General features: G+C 38.4%; 1 protein-coding gene across 1 annotated transcript in view; it reads right to left on the bottom strand.

Annotated features, from left to right (window-relative positions):
- Positions 1-13,130: 13,130 nt before the first annotated feature.
- APAF1 (apoptotic peptidase activating factor 1) overlaps positions 13,131-24,679 on the bottom strand; it is a gene marked incomplete at its 5' end in the record, with an annotated part of 36,534 nt that continues 24,985 nt past the window's right edge. Inside the window, 7 exons of the mRNA XM_082479545.1 lie at positions 13,131-13,441; positions 16,435-16,581; positions 17,029-17,154; positions 17,948-18,073; positions 18,398-18,517; positions 20,204-20,329; positions 21,009-21,134. Coding sequence (XP_082335671.1) covers positions 13,298-13,441; positions 16,435-16,581; positions 17,029-17,154; positions 17,948-18,073; positions 18,398-18,517; positions 20,204-20,329; positions 21,009-21,134 — 915 coding nt within the window. The 3' untranslated portion in view covers positions 13,131-13,297. The remainder of the gene's footprint in view (positions 13,442-16,434; positions 16,582-17,028; positions 17,155-17,947; positions 18,074-18,397; positions 18,518-20,203; positions 20,330-21,008; positions 21,135-24,679) is intronic.

Genomic DNA, 24,679 nt, shown 5'->3' with positions numbered 1-24,679 from the left:
AAAAGAAGAGAGATGATATGGAAGCAGATTGCATTTGAGATGAGAAGATAAAGAAATTGGAAACAAAGTGAGGTAAGTGGGGGTAACAAAGGATTTTGAGAATTATTTGCATAGTGAGGTCTCTAAACACGCAAGGTAAAAAAGCTGCTGGTGGGAGAAGGCGTAAAGACTGGAGAAACTCCTGGGGAAACAACAGGGGAATTCTGTGTGGTGGAGGTGGAGGGTTTGCTAAAGCAGATGATGCATTTCAGACTGGACGTGGTGACTCCTCCAACCCTGTCTGGCATTTATTAGAAGCCCGAGGAGCTACAGCTCACAGCTGGTAGGAGGAGACACTCAGCATATCTGGTTCTCGTATTCTGCCAATAAGTTTATGAGAGGCTGCTTCTCCTGAAGAAAGACAGTGCTACACATGCCTTGCAGTTTGAAGCCAACGTCTCAGCATCAAAAACTGGCATGGCCGTAAAATGATGACCATTGGGCAGGGAATTAGCAGGTCATGAAGAAGGTTGCGTCAGTCCTTTGGAAAAGAAAGCACCCCGCTAGACAACTAACAAACTTTCACATCCAACTGTGAAATAGTTCATAGCTTCCGTTCTAGATTAAAACAGGCAGTTCACACCACGTGCAGAATTCTCATTTAATTTTGCCCTAGATTTCTTTCAATGTGTGCTGCTCAGCTGTCCCGCTTCACACTTCACTGGAGAGTGATGTCTAAGACATCATCAAGTCAACAGCCTAGAAATAGTAACTTCAACTGTCTCCAAACTTCCAGCCCAAAGAACAATTGACTCTATGGAGGGACTGTGTGGCAGTGACAAGGATGTAAGTGAAAGACATGGCATAAGGATTAGAGACAATATTTAGATGTGGGCACTTATCTGAAAAGAGTGATAACCGTTATCTCATGTAAAAAGACCAGCTGAAGAGAGTGGGGAAAAGAAAAAGGATTCAAAAAACAACTAACTCTTAACTTGCTGGAAATATTGACAGAATTTTCAGCTCACTGGAAAGCGCAGGGGGATAACGCCCGGGCTTCTACTGAAAAGCTCTGTGACCGTTTAGTGCTCTGTAACTTCTTTAGTGAACCAACATCTTTGCTAAACTAGCAAATTGACCATACTGCGATCAAGTCCACCCTCGAATACAGTGGTTCTAGTTAACGTTCACACAGGTGAGCTGATAACCCAAGCTAGACGGGGGCTGATCACAAGCTCAGCTAACTGGAGCAAACGTGCAAGATTCACTTGCAGCCAGGGTTCACGCGAGGAGGTACATTCCGTGGAACTGGTGGATGATTTCCTTCCTACTGACCAGACAGTCACCCTCATCACAATCCTGAACGCAACCAGCCCAAACACTGCTGTCCTACCAGAGAGGCATAAAAGGGAAATCAGGGAAATGGCCCATGGTCCTTGCCTGTCAGGAAGGATGTGCTCCAAATGCAGGAATGGGAAACGGTGCCTCCATGCCTCGGCTCCCGCTTTTGTACATGCAAATTTCTCTTCGGTCCTACTTAACATGTATATGCATTCGCTAGTGCCACCTCTGTCACCCTTCCGCTATGGGAGTCAGCTACCGAGATGTCTTTGAGAATGTGGGTCTGGGTAAAATGGTAACAGCTGGACAGACAAAAATGCTATCGATACGTAAATGAAACAAAACTATCTCTCTCTATTCTTGCCACCAAGAGCTTGGAAAAGAAACCTGCTTTTTCCATCAATCAAGAAAGCTGAATTCAAAATACTACAACCACAGAAGAAAAGGTGATGCTTATGCAGAAACTGAGGGCCTTTGACTTCTTCCTCACACATAGAAAAATATACCACAGATTTAACATCATAAGATCACTTAATTGTAAGATACATGCCTTTTGGTCATTTTTTTTTTAAACATGGCAGTTCCTACCTTCAAGCATTAGAACTGCTCAAATTCTCTAGAACCTTTATCCAAAGCTAAATTTATTCTAATATTATATCCTTTTAAAAAACAAAATTAAAAAGTCATGCACAACGTTAAGGATGGGTTAATGCTCGAGAGAACATGTCCAGATTTGAAGGCAGTACATCTGTTATCACCTTTTCTAAACATGTAACAGAAAGCCCAGAAAGTCAGAGTGAGACAAAGGAGATGGAAATACGCTCCAGTATAGAGAATACCCAAAGAACATTAACTTTATCCTATAGTGACACCATGAGGAAAAAAGCAATAGACTACACTAATTTTTAAGATACGTTAGACGCAGTGCAGTGCAGTGTTCATTCTTGCGCTTGTGATTATCAGATAACGATAATTGCTAGGCTGCAGAATTAAGGGCTTGGGCATGTCCTAAGCAAAAATATCCTAATGTATATAATTGAGGCTAGCACTACTTATTTCTTGAGTTTATGTTGCAAAGAAGATTAATATTTTTTTCTTTAAATTACCTTTATGTACTTATACTGTTACATACTGTCTGGAAGGTTTCAGCGACGGATTAGGCGAACGACTCTCCACTGGAATTGAGTGAATGTACTGAAACTTCCAAGTATCTGGGAATGCTGTGCGTGAGTGGAGGTTAATATGAAAAGATGTTAGATCATTCACCATGGCCATCTCTCCGTCACAGCCGTTACATTTCAGGACAATTTCACACAGCTGTGCTTTTGTAAAGCTTCGGGAATTACCTAGGCCAAATACCTCAAACCTAGAAAATTAAACTGATTGCTACAATAAATAAAGAGATTACTAAGGTACCACCATCATCCCCACCGCCCGACGTAGCAGGAAAGCCCTTAGGTGAGAAGTACCTAGGGAATTCCAGCTGGTGGTATACACAGCCTGCCCCCTATACTACAGGAATGTCCCTGCCAATCTGACTTTGGGGAAATCTCTTTCCCAGCCAGAAGTCTAGTCATTGCATGACGCAGTCTGCAAGGAAACTGCGCTAGGAAAACAAAAAGATGAATATCTGCCCACCTGAAGGCTCAGCTCACCTGTGTTCAATACTGCACTTCTTCAAGCAGCCAATCTCAAAGGAAGGTGAGAAGATTAAAAGGCCAAATTATACAGTTCAAGAATGAAGTTCTTCCTGATCCATAGATGACCAACAAAACCCCAGTATCTTAGTATTTCATGACAATCACTCTCCAAGCACAGACGATGTAGACCTGAGACAAGGACCTTTATCAGAGGGTCTCTTAAGTTCCTTTCTGTTCCTATTTTTAGGTGAGACATGTAAAGCAAGGGAATTAGCTTTACAATAATCCATGACATTTGAAGCATACAGAACAGCTGGGAGCATTTAAGTAAAAACTGAATGCTTTTCTGAGACTTTTGCTTAGACTCAGTTTTCCGTAGAGAAGTAGAAATTAGGAATTAATTCCCTTCCTTTACATGATTTTACAAGGTGTTTTTTTTTCTTCCAGCCAGTAAAACTTGTTATTCTTTTGCCAGCAAGGCTGAAGAGCCCTGCATCTCTCCCACACCTCACGAATACGTCACTTCTCAGCCTTCTCTCCAATTCAACAAAACAAATTCAACTCAAACTTTACACTGCAAGACTTTTCCCCCAGCCCTTGCATCACTTTTTGAGGTCCTCTTCTAAATTTTGGTTGAATCCATTTTATCCCTGAAACACAAATACCAGAGCTCTATGCACTGCTCCAGCTGATGTCTTATTGATGAAGCACATAGATCACTTCCTCCCTCCTTCAGGACAGATCCTCTTTATGTACCCACAGGCCCTGCTTTACACGCCATTGCAGACACTTTGGAGTTTCTATGGATGATACCACCCACTTTCATTTCCACACCACCGTTTTCAAGCTGGTCTTACTGGCATTCTTAAGTCCACTGTGTATGAGAAAGCTACACTTTGTCCATAACGTAACAAAAACATGCTGTTGGACATTGGAAGCAGACACGCATCATATTGTGATAGCTACTTGTTCTTGCAATTCAATTCACTCTTTACCCATTTTATATCATCTGCAGCTTTATCATCAAAGGTTTTACAGATCATGGACAAAAACATTAAGTAACATTGTACAAATAACGTGACCAATATGTTAGTCCATCTAATACGTTCTCTACCAGTGCTATGGAATAGAAGCTTTTTTAAAATCAAAATGCTGTGTGATAATAAATCAAATTCCCTAAAGAAAACCAAAGTTCATGTATCGACACTGATGCATTAAAAAAAAAAAAGAAATCACAAGCAAAACAATTGGAAATCTGTCAGCAATGTTTGCTGAAACCAGTCTCTCGTAAAACCACAACAATCAGCAACACCCAGAAAAACGCTATGATGTTCAGAGTAGAATCTGCTTTTCCATATAACCTTAAATCTGCCATTCCACTGTTTTACTCAGGACTGATTCAGGTCAATAGTTGCCTTGGTCACCTCTTTCAAAACACTAGAATCATCACTGTTCACAATCCTTTAGAAATTTCTCATTTTTTCAAGGCACGAGAAATTTTACCAGGCGTGATTCAAAGGACGCTTCGTCTTATCCATCTCAGACATTTGGCTATTTATTGTTTGGACTTGCTGATTTAAAATTCTTTAGTTTGAACAAATGCATCCTAGCCACCTGTTCTGTTAAGATTATAAACTTCCTATCCCTGTGATTAATACATTCCAAATAGTCTGTCTTTCCTACATCATATTTCACAACTGTGTCACTGTGATCAATGGAATAAGCTGCCTTTTGTTAATTGCATAGGCTTAACGACTTCTCATTTACTTTGATTATTGACATTTCACTCGTTGGTGTACAAACCCCTATCAGTTCCTCACATACTTCTTTGTAATTTACACTCTAAAATATCATAGACATCTCCTAATATACTTATCTGCAGCTTCTACACCTCTTTTTAAGGGATGTCATATAAGATAACGTCTCGTTCAGTGGGTTTTGTGGTGGTTTGGGTTTGTTTTTTTTTTTTTCACATCTGCAGAACTGTGACTCCTTGGACTCCTTTCAATGATTCCCAGCTTTAACACATCCTAATTTATATCTATGTTCCCAGCTATGCCAAAACGTGTTCTGCTGGAAGGATTCCAAATCTGTACCTCCTTGACCAAGGTGATCCCCTGTTACACAAGGAATATGCAAGTAGACAGCAAACAGCGACACCTGGAAAACTGCTATTTTTTACACCTTTATGATGAAATCAAATTCTGAAATCAAATCCAAGATTTCATAGAGGTTTGCTTTTCAAGAATGTCTCTGCTGCTCCAAAGCCAAGTGTGGGGGTGTTTTTCATCTCGCTAGAGTTGATTTAACTTGTAAAAAGGAGACTTAACTTCCTCTCTATATTTTCTTTCAATTACATAAACATTCCTGTGAACAAGTCAGTAAGAATTTATGACAGATTTAGAGCTGCCTGGTGATAATTTATGAGTACTTTATGTTGGCCTGATTACCGAGATGTTTGTTATATGGCTTCACTTGTTTAACGTAGCAAGAATCTGTTCAGGAAAAAACAACTCTGAAAGGGAAGGATAGATTAAGGTACCCAGTTTTCAAACTCTACTCAGTTCTTAAGGAAAAATGCCAGAATTATTTGAATATCCTATGCAAAATAGCCTCTAAAACTGGCTTCGAGGAAGAAAAAGCGAAGTCCAAGAATCTGCAAGAGCAAAACTTGTGTTTCGGATGGAAAGCAAGAAGTGCTTAACTGTTAAAAAAAAAAATACTGTTTCTGTCAGTCACTGTACAAACACAACCGTTATAATGACACCTTCTCTTTAACGTACCACCGCTACTGGATTACCTGCGCTACTGATCTCTGACTTAGAATTCACTTAGAACTTCACTTAGAATTCCGTCTTTACTTCCTCTGGGGAAGAATTTTTGCAGTACTCCCGTTTGGGCCCAGTCCTTGGGTTACGATACCTAATTCAGCTGTTCTCACTTTGAAGTTTTGACTGTGTTTAGCGACTTCCAGTTTTTCCCTTCAGGGAACCTCATCAGCCATGAACAGACAGACACCTCAGAAATAGCAAAAAATACCTCCGTGCGGTCATTTCAGTAGGGAAAACCACTTTGTTGGAACTCAAACACTACACACAACACATTCAAAACAGAACTCACCCAAGCTCAAAACCCCTCACTACTTGTCGTGGTGATCAATTCCACTTTAGACAACCAAATTTTGCTTTTGTGAGAAAGAAGAATATATCAAAGTCAAGAGCTCTTCTATTTGCTGCTAACTGCTCAAAGTATTCACTGTGATCAAATTCTCATTTTCTGCATAGGTTTGTGCTTAACAAAGCAAACGCATGGACAGATACGTATCCTAAAATAATTTCTAACCCGTAACAGAGCTCTAATAGGGACCAAAATAAGTAATGCGAAATGGAGGTAAAAGCTGCATGAAGTGGAGGCACTGTAGTTTAATTTTTGAAAAGCAGAAGATGTAATTTGTATGCAAACTAAAAATAAAAATACATAGGAAGGATTATCATTTTTAGAGAAGGTGATCTTAGTTTCCTAGATACACATTTTAGAAAAAAAAAAAAAAAACGCAGTATGATGCATAGTACATTTAACTAGCAGCTTGTTAGAGATCATTCCTCTTTTTCACTAATACATGCTGAAGAAACCAGCGAGATCTAGAACACACAGTGAGAAAATGCCCCATTCCATAGAGCCACTTTGTGATAAAAGAAGGGAAGTACAACTTTGCTCCAGCAAATCTTCCCGTAACGTTACCAATACTGGAACCCTGAACAGTGGAACCCCGCATTTGAAAGCAGGTTGACAGCAGTAACTAAGGACTAAATATGAGATGTAACGAGGGGTAAAGCAGCTCGAGAAACTGCGAAGTGTAAAGAGCTCCACGGTTAGTAAAAGTTTGAGAGGAAAAACAGACCATAACTTCAAGGACTAGACTTTTTTTTCCGTGTCTATCATAACCAAAAGTTTAACGCTTTGAGCAAAGACACTTCTGGAAAAAAGAGATAAAACAATCAAATCAGTAGACTTTTAGCTTATTGCCACCTACTGTATTTAATATATTATTAACCAAATTGAAATGCTCAAGATATGCTATGAAGAAAATTCCGGGTCACGTGTAGTTCAATTGACCGGTACCTGTCTCTGGCAGATATTCACTGTTACAGTCTTGCAGTAAAAAACAAACTATTCTTCCACAGATTCAGTTTGGCCACTTACCATTCTTTTTGAATGAACGTGTCCCCAGGAGAGCTACCTCAAACCCAGTGCTCCACACTATGAAAAACCAGCTGCTGAGTCAGAACAGCAATTTTACAGCTGAATCCTTGACACTGTAGAAGGAAAAAAAATTACTATCATCTGCTTTATGTTTTTTAGAGGGGTCAAAACCACAACTGTTTGGCTTTGAGAAATTGAGAGTGCAACATCTGCAAGATGTTTAAAATGTTTCTTCAGACGCTTTGAAAATTCAGGCTCAATCAGGCCACCCTTTTTGTGTGCTATTGTTAAACTGAGGTGAAATTTAACCAACATTTAATCTGTTCATACTTTTTGAACGTGTTCCTCCTCACTTTTCCCAGTTCTGAAGTTTAAGTCACGTATTGATAAGACCCCTTCCACATGAGTCCTTCAATCTCATTTGCCCAGCTGGAAATATAAAATTCATAATTGCTATCCTGTACTGAATATAAATACACGAAGCACATTGTAAAAAATCGTGTAAATACATTGGGAAATTTAGGAGGTACCAATTTGCATATATCTTAGATTACTGTCTAGGCGCCGAGTTCTCAAACATCAAGACGTGACTATCAGCTTGAGATTGGATTCTTTAAAGCAAAATGTTTGATCTATATTTAGAGACAGATTTCCATTGACCTGTGCTTATGTCTGCTCATTCATCTATTCTCTAACAAAATTTAAAAAACAAAAACCAGCACCCCAAAAAGAAAAACTCACACAAAAAAAAACCAAACCACACCCCAACTCAAAAACTGTTAAAAAGACAAAACTAAGTGTTTCCAAATCTCACATTAAAAATAAGCCACTCCTCTCATGCACTATTGCAGTGCTGTTAAAACAAAAGTATATTTTTCAGTGTTTCCTTAATCTTTTTCTCCTACACTACTTCTGCCAAGGAGCTTATAAACAACAGCCAATACTGATCATAGCATTAAAAGATGAATTCAAGTGGTTCTAACTGGGAAGCGCAGAAAGAAATTGTGTCTTTGGGACTGGAAAACTTGCTCTCAGAACATGACAAGACTAAGATTTCATAGCACTGGAAGAAGAGTTGGAACCAGCAAGCTACAAAGCCTTGTGTGTTAAGACCCTGAACGTTGACTTTAGGGAGGAAGAGGAGTACAGACCAGTTATTACTATCTTTGGAGAATGTTACAGACAAATAATGTGATTTTTAGAACTCCAGGAAATCCCTGGTCTCATTTGCTGGAAAGTACCGGTTATCTATAGAAATGAAATTTGCTGTACAATTAGCAGAGAACTATTAAAAGAGCCTATTGCTTTAGAAACGTGAGTAATGTAAAATACCATTTTTAAGTTATTTTAAATATTAAGCATACTTTGCATGCATTTAGGCATTAGAAATGCCTAAATGCATGCATGCTTTCCCTAAACAGCATCGTATTTACTTTTATACAGTTGGATTCAGTAAATTTACCTTTGCCTCATTTTGAGTCATTTTAAACATCATGATTTTCAAATTTCATCTGAGTTCATACGTTATTAGAGAAACTGGACAAAGCTAAAAAAAAAAAAAAAAGTCAGAGGGACACAAATAAACTGGAAGAAGTAAATAGAAGAAATGAAAAATACCACGCATGTAAACACACGGAGTCTAATTGTAGCATCCTAAGTACTCAGATGATCCCTCTTGAGCATAGAACAAGAATCCTCTCTAGCCTGAAGGACTTGAATCTAACCGTTCTCAGAGCACTTGTTATACATACAACGTATGGTTTGTTAAATGGAAACAAGCGCGGGAAGCTAATTTGTTCTGTAAACAGTCAGGCCCCAAGAGAGAAACTGCCTATTGAAACACTTAGAAGACACTTCAGTTTTCTCATCCTTCAGAATAAACGTACGCCACTTAAATAGTTCATTTGGTCCAACCACCACACAGTTGAGCTATATCCCTCAAGTGTAACTGGAGGAAACGAGATGGGAAGTGCTGAAGTTGTCAATAACACATGCAGACTGAGAAATTGTACTCCGTTATACTCACTGGGTCCTTTAGGATGCACCCTAAGAGCCCCAGCTTAGGCCTCTATTAAATCGAGTTGCAAGGTTTCTCATAAAAAAAACCCTTTAGAAGGAAGGTGTGCAGTAACTTAATTTGGAAGAAAACCCTCTAAACCCAAGAAAACCCCAAACCCCTCTTCCAAACCCACCTCTCCCCCCCTCAAAAAAAAAAAAAAAAACTCACAAAGATGCGGATAGCAGCACGCTGCACAGCAGCTTTGCAAGTGCTGAAAAGTACAGGTCAACCTACTGCAGGGTTCATACCACAAACAAGCCTGGTCTCATCTTAACGTTGTATCGCACATTTGCAGAGCCAGTGATTATGTCCCGTTCACTAGCTTGAAAGAGCAAAGTGAAATTTAGCACCAAAAATCACTCTGGAAGCGTTTCGGGTAGCTGGCACGCTCCCTGGTCACCAAACAGTAAGGTTCGTTTGGCTTCTGCTCTTCTTGAAATCACAACAGAAATAAGGTGTCCCAAGTCCTCAGAGCTCTTGGGCATCGTCATCCCCCATCTATGAGCCCAAATACATTCATGTCTTTGTAGTAGACAGAAGGAAGAAAGCGACATGTGGACAAACGCACCTGAGTGTGTGCTATTAGAGGGAAACACCAGAGAGCACCTCTCGGCCCCCAGGCTGACTTTTGCAGTCCTTGGCATTGCCACGGCATCTGTACTCGCTATGAAGGAGAAAGGGCACCTGAAGAATTCAGTAAGGGGTTCACGTTCTACTAGCCATTGGAAGAACGCACCTGAAATCTCTGTGGCCTACAGGTATTCTGGATTTATCGACTTCTTGAAAATGGGGCAGAGTGGCCTCTCTGCAATGTTCTGTTCCAGGAGGACAAGAAGACACCACCCGAGTCAGACTGCTTTCTCATCCTGGCTTTCCCCTGAAACCTGCAAAGGCATCAGCTTCTGCAAAACACCTCGGGAGAGCAAAGACGAGGACACGCACTCTGTCCTAGCTAGATACAACCCGGGGAACTGGGTCCCATACAGAGACTTCACTAAAAAACCTGGGGGAAAAAAAAAATCAGCAATTTGCACAGCATCCTGTAATGTGGAGTTTAACCGCATCATTTTTTCAGGGCAGGCAGAATATTTTCAGGGTGGAGGATGTTCCTCTACTAGCAACAGGTTACCAGTTCTAGCTCTACCGACACACTCCAGCACTACGAGAGATCTATAAACTTTTACACGGAAAAACCTCAGGCAATAACTGCATAGTTCCATTTCAAACGACTGTGTAAAATAAGAGAGGGGGAAGGGGAACGCGGTAGTTAAAGGGATGGTACAATTCAAGGCAATATCAAGCATCCTCTTAGGCAGCTGTATTGCATGTGGGTACAATTCCTTTTTAATAAAGGAAAGAGAAAAAAAGAGACTTGTGAAGGAACTGTAAGTCTAATTGCCAAAGTGAAAAGACTCAAAACTTCTACAGAAACTGATAGGCATCGTTAATGGGAATTGTATCTAAAAATTGTTTACACAACAGCATATTATGATTTCAGACTAGATAAAATTGGCAATGCTCATTAGTTAAATTTGAATGCAGACTGATTCAATTTGATCTGGCATTACAAGAGATAATGGAAGCACTAATGTTCCATCTACATAAAAATTGCTGCCAGCCAAACTTTCTTTTATTTCCTTTAAAATACATCTAACATCAAAAAGAACGGCTAAATCCGATGACACAGCAGCACTTTATTTTTTTATTACAGTAAACTGCCTTAACCTTCTTAAATATTTTAAACCAAAGAAGTTGCTGTCTTGTTTGGCCCCTGTTTTAACAATTTTTAATTTAAATTTTGTCATCCTCTTCCTGCGAATCATATCTATTCTTTGGCTTTTCAGACTTTCTCATCACTATTTCTCATCTTCCACCTCAGCTACAAAGACTTACAGCCAACTCCGTACATTTGCAAATGAACGCAACCATCCTGACTCCATTGGCACCACCTTCCATGAAGCACAGCTTCCTCCGCTCCAGCGACAAGTATAATGCTGCTGTGTTGTCATTCTTGCAGAATAATTCAAGACTGCACTATTTATCCCACATTTCTTCAAGCTTCTGTGCTGCTTGCTTCAAAATTGAAATCGGCTATGAACTCCAATCATTCACAGGTCGCTTTCTTCGTTAAACCATGATCAGTTCTTCCCATCACCAGAGTTTCATTAGCGTTGTCACAAAAGACAACTTTTTGCCCCGGTTCCTTGGGTAAAACGTTTATCCTGTATCTTTTTACCTAGTTAGGTCTCTCCTGTGCAGTAAGGACAGCACAGCCCACGCAATCAAGGGACTGTGGCTGAGAGGATCTTCGCACTCCCGGAACCTTCAGCTATTCAGGGAGGGAACTGATGAGCTCTGAACAAACTAAACAGCAGAACATTGCAGGACACGTTCCAAGACTTCAGTTTCCCTTTGTTCGCTTTTTCCTCCTTCCTCATATTTAATACTGTTGCTTACCTGTCAAAATATTTTTGATGTAGTTTTCAAAGCAGTGTTCTGTTTAGATTGAAAATAAAACCACAACAAAAGAGGCAGCACTCTCCCTCCCTCCTTCCCTGTAAAAAAAAAAACACTCAAGAATTCTAATTCATTTACAACTTTGGCCAATATTGCCTGGATTATCTTTATTGAATGCTGTACATACTTAGAATACAAAACATCACATTTTTTCTATTGAATTTCTTCTCTTTACATTTCTGCCAGCAGTACTTTTATTATACTGACCCGTATTTAATAGCACCTTAGAAATGGTGGAATTTCAAGTTAAAAAAGAGGAAAAACTGGTGATTGTCAAAAACAGAATGTATATTAAATCTTCTGAAATGCACACAAAAAAATAGCAAAAGTGAGAATTTCATTATTCAGTATCAGTTGAGACACTTGCTAACGTACTTTTTACAATCAAGTACTTAGATGGAGTGTTCTACTGTCAACTAGAAAAATATGAAAACCATGATATTAATGCTTGTGCAGTTGCTCAGAGCAGTTGAGAGGCAATTTACGAGAACAAGGTTTACTAGGTACCTTAGGAAAATTGTTATCTAATTATCCACAAAAAATACATCAAGTATAATTAGTACAAACCATCAACATTTCTACCCTATATTGAATCTATAAATAGACTGTAAAAATTAAAAAAAAAGAAAATCACATATTATCAGGCAAGAGACCCCTGTGCATAGAATCCCATGTAAACAAAGCTGACGACAGTAAAATGTCTCTGTAGTATAAACTGAATGCTGATTCCAAAAGGAAAAATAACTAAAATTCACACCTCCTTATATTTTTCAATATACACCTTTTAAACCATTTCCTTTCTCAGTTTAGCTGGTTAGCTGTATTCATCCTTTGACTGGAAACATGGCACAATCTCTTCCACTTCAACTGCAAAATCCTTTCAGATTTTGCCTTGATAAAACAAGACTCGAGATGTTCCCCTTAATAGGAATAGCTCATATGTGTTACAATGCACTTTAATTCCACAAGGTCAGAAGCATGAAGGTGCTTACCGTGAGTGGGAAGCACTGCTGCTGTAAACTGAACAGCTACTTGATTTGTTTTGAACATCAGGTACTAAGATAGCTATGTTCATTTTTCAAATGAAGGATGTCCCTGATTCTTTCCGTTCTGTACCAAATGAAAATCCTTGCATCACAGTAAAAAAAAAATTTTTTGCATCTTACACAGTTATGTTCATGGCTAGAGAGCTTTTAGCCATCAGCCTTAGCATGAAATGCAATTCCAAAGTTTTATATTCCTATTAGTTTTTCACAGCTATTAATATTCATTTCAATTAATTTGAATAAATCTTAATAGCATTTCCTTACAAAATTGGAAGCAACATACTTCAGATGCAAATAAAGACTTAAGAATTATAATAACGCTTGTTAAAAACAAGATTAAATCCAAATTCATTTGAAAAAACATGCATAAATGTACATAAATACACATGAAAACATCATGAATACAACAATGAAATAGAATTCACAGCTTAATGAGTGCAAGACAAACATTTAACAGAATTTTGTTTCCAGCTTGAAGAAATGAATTATCTTTGCAGTGTTCAGCACATTAATCACAACTTCTGTAATACATAAAGAATGCCAAGATTATCAACAGTCACATACACTTCAAAATTGGGGGACACGTGTATTGACTTGAGGTTTGTTCCATTTGTGTAGAAAGTTTGTAAGGATTCTCCAGTAGTTACATTCCACCACTATAAAAAATAACAATACACTTTCAGTTAGTTGAAGGAAGCTTAGAATAAATTCTATGAACAGCTTTAGCATGGCAAGCCCATTTGACTGCTTTCCCCAAAGAGATAGAATTAAAAATAAAAATACAAACAATCTTAAGTAGAAAATGTTTAGGACCAGTTACTAGAGGTAGAAGACTTCCAGATGAAAAGAAATTTCAGAAAGACTGAAGCTGTTCCAATTTCAGGGAAGCATACCAAATAATAAATTCAGGTACTGCCCCTTACCACATCACAAAATGTGATCAACAGACATAAACTGTAACACTTCCAAAATTTAAAAGATTATGTATTTTTATATAATCAAATGAATACACGAAATGCATTGCCGGACAATATAATTGAAACTATAGCTGGACTAAAAACTTAGCTGGACTCACAAGAGGATCAATCACGTATGCATTTGAAACCATTTGCAGTTTTGTTAGCAGGACAGTCATTTTTTCAGTGACATTAGATTTTATTTTTTTTTCTTTTTTTAGAATATACAGTAAGCAGTAATAACAAAGATACAGAGAAACCTGCAACCATCAGTTTACTCCATGAACATAGACTGAAATTTCACATTTCTCAGAAAAACTGTAGACCAATGCAAAATTGAACCAAATGCAATCCAGAACAAAGCTGTTACTTGATTGTTCCAGTAAGAAGTCTACCCTCTATTCTTGCAACATTTGAGTGCCATAGCAAAATATTGAAATGGATTACGTTCGGCTTTGATCATCTATAAAAGCAGGTGGTATTACTACTTTTTAGCTTACTCATCTCATGAAATATGTAACATTACGGTTGTGTGCATAATACAGATTTGCAACTACACAGCCATAATGTTCTGATTAAAAACACCTTTTCAAAAGTGTCTGTTATTTGATGGAGATCAGGGGCTGGGGGGGGGTCTTAGTTAGCTCTTGAACCTTTGTTGGTGGTTAAATGATCGGGTGCTGGGACAGCGGGTACCACTCACACAGCAAGTTCAACAGTACGTAGCTGGATGTATGAATAAGATGACTCATTTGTTTAAAGGTATCTTCCATGTAACTCTACAGTCCAACTCAGTCCAGTTTTCAGAGGTCCAAACTTCCGAAATGTTTTAGACTTTCACTAACTAGTATCTCCCTACAAAAAGGGTGGGAATGTGTGTGCGTGCTTTCTTGCACATCATACACATCCAGCTCTAGACCCTGAAAGAAAAGTAAAAATACAATACTTCTCAAAGACATGCTGACTGAAATCGTTCCAAATGCCTGGAAAAAGGCAAATGCCCTACCCATCTTCACAAAGGGCAAAGCAGATGCTGGGAACTACAGGCCAGTAGTCTTTACTCCAGTGTCTGGAATTATTGTGGAACAAGTTTTCTGGAAGCAATTTCAAGTCACGTGAAGAACAAGGAGGTGGAAGGTGATCATGAACAACTAGTACAGCCTTACCAAAGGTAAATCATGCTGAACTACCCAAATTACTTCTATTGACAATAATGGCGGCTCTGCAAACAGCATAGTAAGAGCAGTGGATGTGATTAACCTGGACTTTAGCCAAGCCTTCAACATGGTCTCCCATAGCGTCCCCACAGTCAAACTGGAGAGATAAAGACTGGATAGGTGGAATATAAGGCAGGTGAAAAACCGGGTGGACTGCTGGATCCAAAGAGTAATAGTCAAAAGTTCAGTCACTGTGTGTTGAGCCCTACCCTAGCACAAGAAAGACACTGACAAACTGGAGCAAGTCCAGCACAACATCATTGAGATGGCTGGACACCTAGAACAGATGTCATAGAAGTGAGACAGAGCACTGAATTTGTTTAGCCCAAAGAGAAGGCGGCTAACTGCTGTCTTCAACTACCAAAAAGAAGGTTACAGATGACAGTCAGATTCTGGTCTCAGGTCCCAGAGGCACCTCTGTTGGAGTTGGAGACAAAACTTGATGGGGCAAGGCCCTAAGCAACTTTACCTACCTCTGCAAGCTACTTCTAGCAAGGGACTGGACTAGATGAGTTCCAGAAGCCCCTAACATCCTAAAGCACCCTATGACTCTAAGAAGCATCACAACACTATACTATGTAAACACAAGGCAAAATGGGAAGGAAGCTAGAAACAGGATGCATGTCTTGTTCTTTAAGATGAAATGAACATCAGATGATGTTTTCAATGCTAAATTAGAAAATTCAACAGTCTTCGTTAAATGGCTACTAAGTGACTTCAAAGAATTAGCCTGGTAGCATGTCCAACAGCTAAACACTGACCAACAATCAACCAGCCTCCAGTGATCTGCGAGATGAGAATTCCACCACCTGTCATTTCACATACACACACAGTTTCTACTAATAGGTATTAGCTATCGCATGGCTGGGGGAGAACTCATGAGAAATTTACAATTGCGAAGAAATAATTCACAGGCTGAAAGAAAAATCACCTCCTTCCCTTTCCCCAAAAATATATGCCCAGTTCAAACCAATGAAAGACTGATGAAAAGAGCGATTTCCTCAGTTTCAACATGCCCTCTTCCAAAGATAACTTATAGAGTGTCTTTCAAGGCAGAAAATTATTACTTGCAATTCCTTCTGAATTTCTATTTATGAAAAAATTTAAAACTCATTATCTTTAAAAAAAAAAAAAGCCTGACATAGAGCATTTTTCTGATCATTATAAAGAACACAATTGCTGCTGAAATTGAGTGGATATTAAGGCAGACAAAAATCTGAAGCTAATGAAAATGGAATATATGGACTTCAAAAACAAACTCCAAGTCTGAAGTTTGAATTCGAGACACCTTTTCAGGGGGCTCTCAGATTTGAGAAGAAAAGTGAGAAGTACTAGACAGTCATGAAAATGGAGCAGCTTTGCGTTAAGTAAAACATTTGTTTGTTTCTTTGAATTAATCTGCATGTTCCTTTAGAATTATCAGAGTATTGCCATTTATTTAGGTATGTTTGGACATTTTATTATTTCAAGGCTTACCTTAAGATAGCCTCCAGATGACACAAGCATTTTACTGTCAGGAGAAAATGAGAGGTCTGTTACCCAACCACCATGTGTTGGTTCTCCTTCATCTACAGTAACTGGGGAGCAGAAGTGAAGTAATGCACCTGTTAAAATGTCCCAAATCTAAAAGAGAGAGAAGATTATGTATACAAATAAACTTAATAGGGAAAAAAATCTCCAGTAATGAAAACTGAAATGTAGTTTCCTATATTAGAGAAAAAAAACTCATGTAAATAAGCATTTTACTTGAAGTGACAGAATAATCCAAAAAATGAATTCTCCTCTTAGAACTGTATCATATATGATATGGAGGATTTAATCACACATGCAATTCCCAGTGGAATTATTAGTAAATCATGTGAACCAGTTCCTCAGCACTCATGGAACATAAATCTATCAATATGGTTACAAACTACTGTCTCATGTGGCAAACCTTGTTATTTTCAACTCCCTGATGTTCACCACAATGCTAACGAATTGGACATGCAGAACACAAACTATGAGAACTCTTTTGTCTGTGAATTGACTGACAACTAAATTATAAAGTAAACAGCAAGGTTAAAGCAGTACCCTTATTTCTCCTTTATCATCTCCAGTGGCCAATAATTTGTTATTAGGAGAGAAAGTACAGCATCGCACACAGGATTCATGATCTTTCAGCTCATGAAGAACAGATGAACTTTCAAAGCTCCATATCTAAATGGAAAACATTACAGAAGAGTGAAAAATATAAGTTCAAAACCGATTATGACTTCTTCCTAAAAATACATTAGTATTCAAAATACATAAGACTTTTTGTATATATGGATGTATGCATGCACATTTACGTATGTATTATACTGTAGTCTGTTTTTCTTTTTATTATCTGAATCACACAAGAACACATTTGCTACAAACTACTGAACCAACTGGACGTATATTTTTTTCCTTGGAATATACTCTTTAATGAAACTGATTAATCTACAATTAAGTTTAAAGCTGTTCATAGAAAAAGGATTCATCAATCAATTTAAAGCTATATTTTAAAAATCTAATGGGACACTTTAAAAATCTAATAGGGCAGCCTCAGAATATTAAAAAGCTCACTTCTTTTGCACCTTGCTTCTGGGCAGGAATATCAAAAAACTATGGACAGCACTTTCACCAGAAGTTCCAGAATTTTTTCTTAACTTAGATTTCCAAATTAAGAATGGTAAGCTATTAACAAATCAATACAGAGAACTAAAGAAAGTGTTCTGCACAAATCTGTGCATTAAACATGCATTTTATTCGTACAGAAGTCACCAGGACAGCCAGAAGTTACATCCAAGACAATTTATGAATTACTGTAACATCTTTACAAACATGTTCACAGATACAGGACATTTAATACTAGAAATACAACAGGATAACTTAAATAATCACTAGCTACCTCATAATAAAAAAAGTATAGCACACATTTCAGGACAAATAAGGCATAATTTTTATCTTTGTACAGAAAGCAACCAACCTTTGCAGTTTTGTCAGCAGAAGTAGATGAAAATTTTCTACCATCAGGTGAAACAGCACAGGAAAGAACAGCACCTCCATGGCAAGCAAAATCTTTTTCTGTGTTTCCAGTAGTGATATTCCAAACCTACCAAATATACAGGAAAAAACATGTTACTTTTTAACCCTGTAAAAAGGTTAAAAAACCTGCATCTTACAGAACAATATATAGGAGATAAAACTCAGCTACATGATTCTAATATGGCCAACATTTTGCTATACTTACATAACGAGTTAAAATACAGCAAGAGTGTAAGTCTTACTAGAAATAGAAAATGCAAAATTGTCAGCTTACACTTTAGGATCGATTCAATAAAATGGTTGTCAACACAAAGTACAAGAAATACCAAATCTCAGAAGGGACAGTAAAATGTATTTTATGCAATTTGTCAATACACAGCCTTTTATTTACCTTAACAGTTCCATCAAATGACCAAGAAAGCAGTTTGGAATTTTCCAGAAGTCTGAAATCCTTGATTGCTTCCTTGTGCCCTCTCAGAAACACACATTCACTTAACTGCCAATTCCATACCTAATCATAAGATGGAATACTTTTAAAAAAACATTAATGGCAAACATAAGTTAAGAAGAATGAACAAACTGCTGGATTTTTAAGTCACAGGAATAATAAAAAGTTCTTATGGAGGTGGCAACTAATTAAAAGGTTAGATATTGAAGATATCCATAGTAGACATGCTGAAGATTGAGGATGCCATAGTATTTAATAGTCAACATATGAGAGAGTTCCCTATAGTACACACAATCTGATTTTCAAAGTGAATTTGATACTTAAAATTCACTGGTAATTTAAAAGGAAAAGCAAAACAAATTTCTAGGCACCCCAGAAGTTTTGGGTTTTAAACCTTCTATTGCAACAAATAGACTTCAGTCATCTGACAGAACTCACATTTTTCATACTTAAATTAACTTTCTTTTATATTTTTAAAGTGTATTTCTAATGAAATGCCATTTTTGGTTTGCATTTTTATAACAAAATGACACTTCTACTTTTAATTCAACTATTCACTGAAAATGAAAGAATTGTCATTTTATTTTACAGAAGCTATTAAGCATCAATTTAAATGACAATGACTTAATAGTTTTCAAATTAATAGGTTTTCAGCATCAAAGAAAGAACAGAAAGCAGAGGTGTTCAGACGACAATCCTGAAGGCTTAACTGAGACACTATCCACTAGAGGGAGCTGAGGACCAGAAGAAAAACTACCCACACTAGACCTGAAAGAAGGAGCCAAAAGTCGATAAACTGGTGAGCTGTCTGTACAGCTTAACAGACCACAGTGATGGCACTCAGACCAGCTTCAGATCCACAAGTTCAATGTAGAGTTAGAGAAAAACAAACACCAAACTGGGATGCAGCATAGTTCACATGTATATCAGCAAGCAGGTAGAACACTGAAGCTGGAACAGATCTGGTGAGCAAAACGGTGCTGAGGATCAGCACCCACATGTTTTGGAGGTTTTACTTCAAACCAGCTCAAGTTTGGCTGTGTGAACTGAATGCTTATGAGTAGCTGGAGCATGTGCTCTAGTTTAGGAATCCTGTCAGCGTGCCTGCGACTGCTCTGCAGTGCAAACTAAAGCACAGTGTGCACAAACAACCAGGACACTCACTTCAAAAGCACATCCCTGAGCTGAGCTAAAATGCTAATATAGACACACCAGAATGCTTCTCCAGAGCCAATCTACCTCACTGAGAGGCAGAGCTTATTAATTTGAGACTACATTAGTGCAGCCATTCTGTTTCTAGCTGTTATCTGTATTCAGCAACGTACTGGACTGGGTGGACACACCAGCCTGCTCAGGGACAGGTCTTTTTACCTCATTCCTTCAGACAGTGTAAGAAAGCCCACTGACAGACCTAACATATATAGCCAGTTCTGGGTCGTGTCCCAAACACTTCACTTACGCTATCAGAACTGCTGAGTTATCTTGTTTGAAAATTAATGTTCCTTTCACCCCTCTTAAAGGAGATGGTGCCTTTCTATCATCCACAACATTAATAATAGAAACTGTGTAATATTCATTATCACATAAGGTATAAATAGAGGCTACAATTTCTACAGTCCCTTGTCCCAAGATGGACCAATACAGAATACAGCAGTCATTTACTGAGTTCACATTATCTATAGTATAAAAGATCTTTTTAAATAAATTGTAAGGAAGTTACAACATGATCTTTTTAAATATCTTCCAAACCTGTATAACGGAATCATGAGCACTTGAAATGAGAGTCTGACAATCAGAAGTAAATCGACAATGCTGCACAGATGTCCTGTAGGCCTCCCGGGACTTGAGAACTTTCCCATCCAACAACTGTAATACCTTTACAATGAAGAATGTAATAATTATGCTTATTTTACGCACTTGAGGAAAAGGAAGAAAAGAACGTGCAAATTCTTTTTTAAATAACACAAGATTGTAATTACATGATTCTCAGCCAAAGGACTGCAACAACCAAAAATTCCTATTAGCTTAGTCCTTGGTAAAACGAAATTCAGAGCTACATTATCTCAGAAGACTGAGAGAGGATCTTATCAATACTTATAAATATCTGAAGGGCGGGTGTCAAGAGGATGGGGTAAGACTTGTTTCAGTGGTGCCCAGCAACAGGCTGAGGCGCAACAGGCACAAACTGGAACACAGGAAATTCCATCTCAACATGAGGAAAAACTTCTTTACTTTAAGGGTGACAGAGCACTGGAACAGGTTGCCCAGAGAGGTTGTGGAGTCTCCTTCTCTGCAGATATTCAAAATCCACCTGGATGTGTTCCTGTCCAACCTGCTCTGAGTGAACCTGCTTCAGTAGATGATCTCTAGAGGTCCGTTCTAACCCCTACCATTCTGTGGTTATTACCACTACGTTTAAATTATTATCGTTTAGGTATCACTCACAAATGTAAAAAATTGTACCAAGTCCTTCAAATGATATTTCTTTAAAAAGAAAAAGCACCAAGAAGGGTGTTTTCCTACTTTTTTTAAAATCAAATTTAGGATTTATTACCTTTATTGTTCCATTCTCCTGTCCAAAAGCTGCAAATTTAAGATCTTCACTTAAGCAACAGCAGGAAATGGGGGATTCTTGAGCTGCTGTGTGCATAACAACACTGTCTGTATTTCCATTGATAAGCTGCAAGATAGGAAGTTAATTAAGATACTACAATATTTTTAAATTTTAACTTAAATAAATTACAATACAGAGCTATGAATGCTAAAGAGAACAGTGTAACAGTTTCTAACTTTGAATTATAAGGATCAGTTCCTTCCATAAACCAATTGCTTTGCAGGTCAAACTATCTCCATAGAACACTCTCTGAACAGGACAAGTTTGCAGAAGGAAACATATTTCAGTATTAGAAGGCTTTTAAAAGTTTGTCTGACTACAGAAAACAGTAACTCAATATGCTACTCCCAAATTTCAAAAGCCATATAGCGAGCTCCATGCTCAAATTTACTTTGCCAGCCAGATTCTACAGTTCATGCCAAATGGAGCATAAAATACTTTAAATGCATCCTATAAGCATGACTTTAAACTTAGTAGCACACACAATACACCAAATCTCAACTCAGTATTGCGCTCAAATCAATTCCCCTGTGGAAAAAAAAAAATCTTTGGAATACAATGATTTACAAATAAAGTTTAAGTTTAGAAAGCTACCAGTGTGAAGTGTTTAAAAATGAACATACTGTACATCAAAAGGTGAGTAGGACCCCAATTCCGAGAGATTACAAATTACAAAGCATAAAAACATCATGGTTGCAAGAAAAACTACTTTTAGAGATGTGATAGCAGAGGTATACTGTTAAATTACAGTGCACATGCTTAATTGTCTTTTCAGTCAATTTCTCTTCTTGTGCAAGGGTGAAAAATCTATTCTCTTTGTACAATGGAGTCTTCTCTCATGACTGCACCTCTACAGGATGTCAGAATATTGCATTTAGGGCAGAAAATTTAAGCACCATCTTTCTGTAGGAAATGGTTCAAGTAAAGTTACAATAGAAATATAACAATTATAAATAAATAGATCAGGTCTAATTAAAACCAGAGCCAGTACACCATTACACATAGCAGTCGCTACAGATGTCACAATTCAGGAAGATTAAAAGTTAGCGATTATCCTGAACTACTCCCCACACATAAATAGGTATAATTCCATTTGCTGTGGTTTCTCCCGTCTCTTCACTGCAATAGATGTAGCTTCTCTTTTCTCACGTTATTTGTTCACATAAATTTCAGTTTCAACACTGACCGCTTTCTGTTGGCTCAAAGTCTGAAATCTTTTTGACAAGGCCCCACTGGAGACACTTTAGCTATTTCCACATCTGTATTCCCCACTATTGAAATATCATCACCATTCCACTTAAGATTTTTAGGTGGAGTAAGAAATGGCTGATTTGTTGACAGGACAGACAAAAGAAGGAGGATAGAAAATAATCAGGAAGACAGAAACGGGAAGCACAAGGCAAACAAGAATAAAAGTTTCTGCAAAGGAATCTCTCATTCTAGTAGCAGTGTAGGAAAAGAGCATCTCTGAGCATCTCTTAAGGCTAGAAATAAAGGCAACGGTCATGCTGATTAGCCAGGATTACATAGCTTACATTTGCCTTCAGCCAAATTAAGAAAAACAACATGACCCTAAACAAAACTATTATCTGCAGTGTCCCTCAGTGCAGGGCAGCAGTATCTATTCCAACACTCACTTATCTATACATCCAGCAATAAGAATTCATTGCTTTCACAGCCCAGAACAAAGGTTCATTCCCATTCAGATGCTGCTTTAGGCTAAACACCTGAAATAGTGTGCTGAAAGATACGGCATTTCCGAAACAACCTCATACACACCTGGGCCGAAAAACATGGCACTGAGTGGGTATATGACATCCCCTATCATGCACCAGCCTTCGGGAAGATTGAATGACACAATGGCCTGTTAAAAGACTACAGAGAGCAACGGGTGGTGGGACCTTCAAACGCTGGGGTACACAAAAAGCCACCTGGTTAGACACCACTAGGGGATCTGCCAATCGAGCTGACCCTGCCCAATCAAAACTTTTACATACTGTAGAATGTGATAAAGTCCCTGTAGTGCACATAAAAAATATGCTGGGGAAGTCGGTCTGGGTTGTTCCTGTTGCAGGCAAAGGCAAACCCATTTGTGGGATTGCTTTTGCTCAAGGACCTGGGTGCACTTGGTGTATGATGCAAAAGGATGGAGATGTCTGACGTGTACCTCAAGGTGATTTGATTTTGGGTAAGAATAGCCAATGATTTGAATTGTATGATGTTAATTGCTATATAATACTGTATGTAATCACTACTATGATTGCTATACACTATATCAACAGTATTACAGTAAGAATTACTCAGATTAATGAAGAATTAATTCTGATGAAAACCAAGCAAAGAGAATGTTTTGGGTTTAGCTGGGGTAGAGTTAGTTTTCTTCATAGTAGCTAGTATGGTGCTATGTTTTGGATTTGTGCTAGAAACAGTGTTGATAATACAGAGATGCTTTAGTTAGTGCTGAGCAGGGCTTACACAGGGTCAAGGCCTTTTCTGCTCCTCACACCACCCCACCAGTGAGTAGGCTAGGGGTACATAAAAATTTGGGAGGGTACACAGCCGGGACAGCTGACCCCAACTGACCAAAGGGATATTCCATACCATATGATGTCATGCTCAGCATATAAAGCTGGGGAAGGAAGGAAGAGGGGGGACACGTTTGGGGTGATGGTGTTTGTCTTCCCAAGTAACTGTTACACACGATGGAGCCTTGCTTTCCTGGAGATGGCTGAACACCTGCCTGCTGATGGGAAGCAGTGAATGAATTCCTTGTTTTGCTTTGCTTGTGTGCATGGCTTTTGCTCTACCTATTAAACTATCTTTATCTCAACCCACGAGTTTTCTCACTTTTGCTCTTCTGATTCTCTCCCCCATCCCACCAGGGGAGAGAGAGCAAGCAGCCACGTGCTGTTTAGTTGCAGTCTGGGATTAAACCACAACAGCCCATTTTGTGGGTTAAAATGCAATTGGTTTGTGTAAGCAGCATTCTGCAACAAATATGAAAGTGTTTCTGCTTTTAAGCGGTTACAATCAAGTAGAAGCACAATCTGAAAGAACTGTATTGCCTTCACTTCAAAGAAAATCCTATCAACTGACTTTATTTGACGTATTAGAGAACCATGATTAAAGAAAGATGTGCATGCATTTGCTATCATGGAACAGAAAAATATATTTTGGATGTTGGTGTACTTACTACTTGGTGGAGGGGTCCACCGTAATACGAGTATATCCACCATTAGTATTTTCTTCAGGACATAAAAGACCCCATGCTCTGCTAAGGCTATAGGCAGACCTGGGCTCACACTTTTCATTCTCCCAATTTGAGACGACTCCTTCAGCTATTACACAGACGTTCTGACGCATTATGTACATATGCTGTGTAACACCTGGTCTACAGGTTGCTGTGCACAGATAAGCCCCTTGGAGGGCCCACAGCTGACACAGTTGTGAAGAGAAAACAGTTTTGTTCCCCTGCATCCAGCTTCAGTTTTGACATCAGTGTGGAAATTTCCCCTCAAACTTCATTTTTGCTTAATAAACTAGGCAGAGTTTCTAGATACATAAATGTTATCATACATTAAGAGTCATCTGCTACAGATTCAACTGTTGAA

This window comes from Vanellus vanellus, assembly GCF_965231255.1.
Source record: "Vanellus vanellus genome assembly, chromosome: 1".
NCBI lineage: Eukaryota > Metazoa > Chordata > Aves > Charadriiformes > Charadriidae > Vanellus > Vanellus vanellus.
This window is presented reverse-complemented; position numbering and strand designations above follow the sequence as displayed.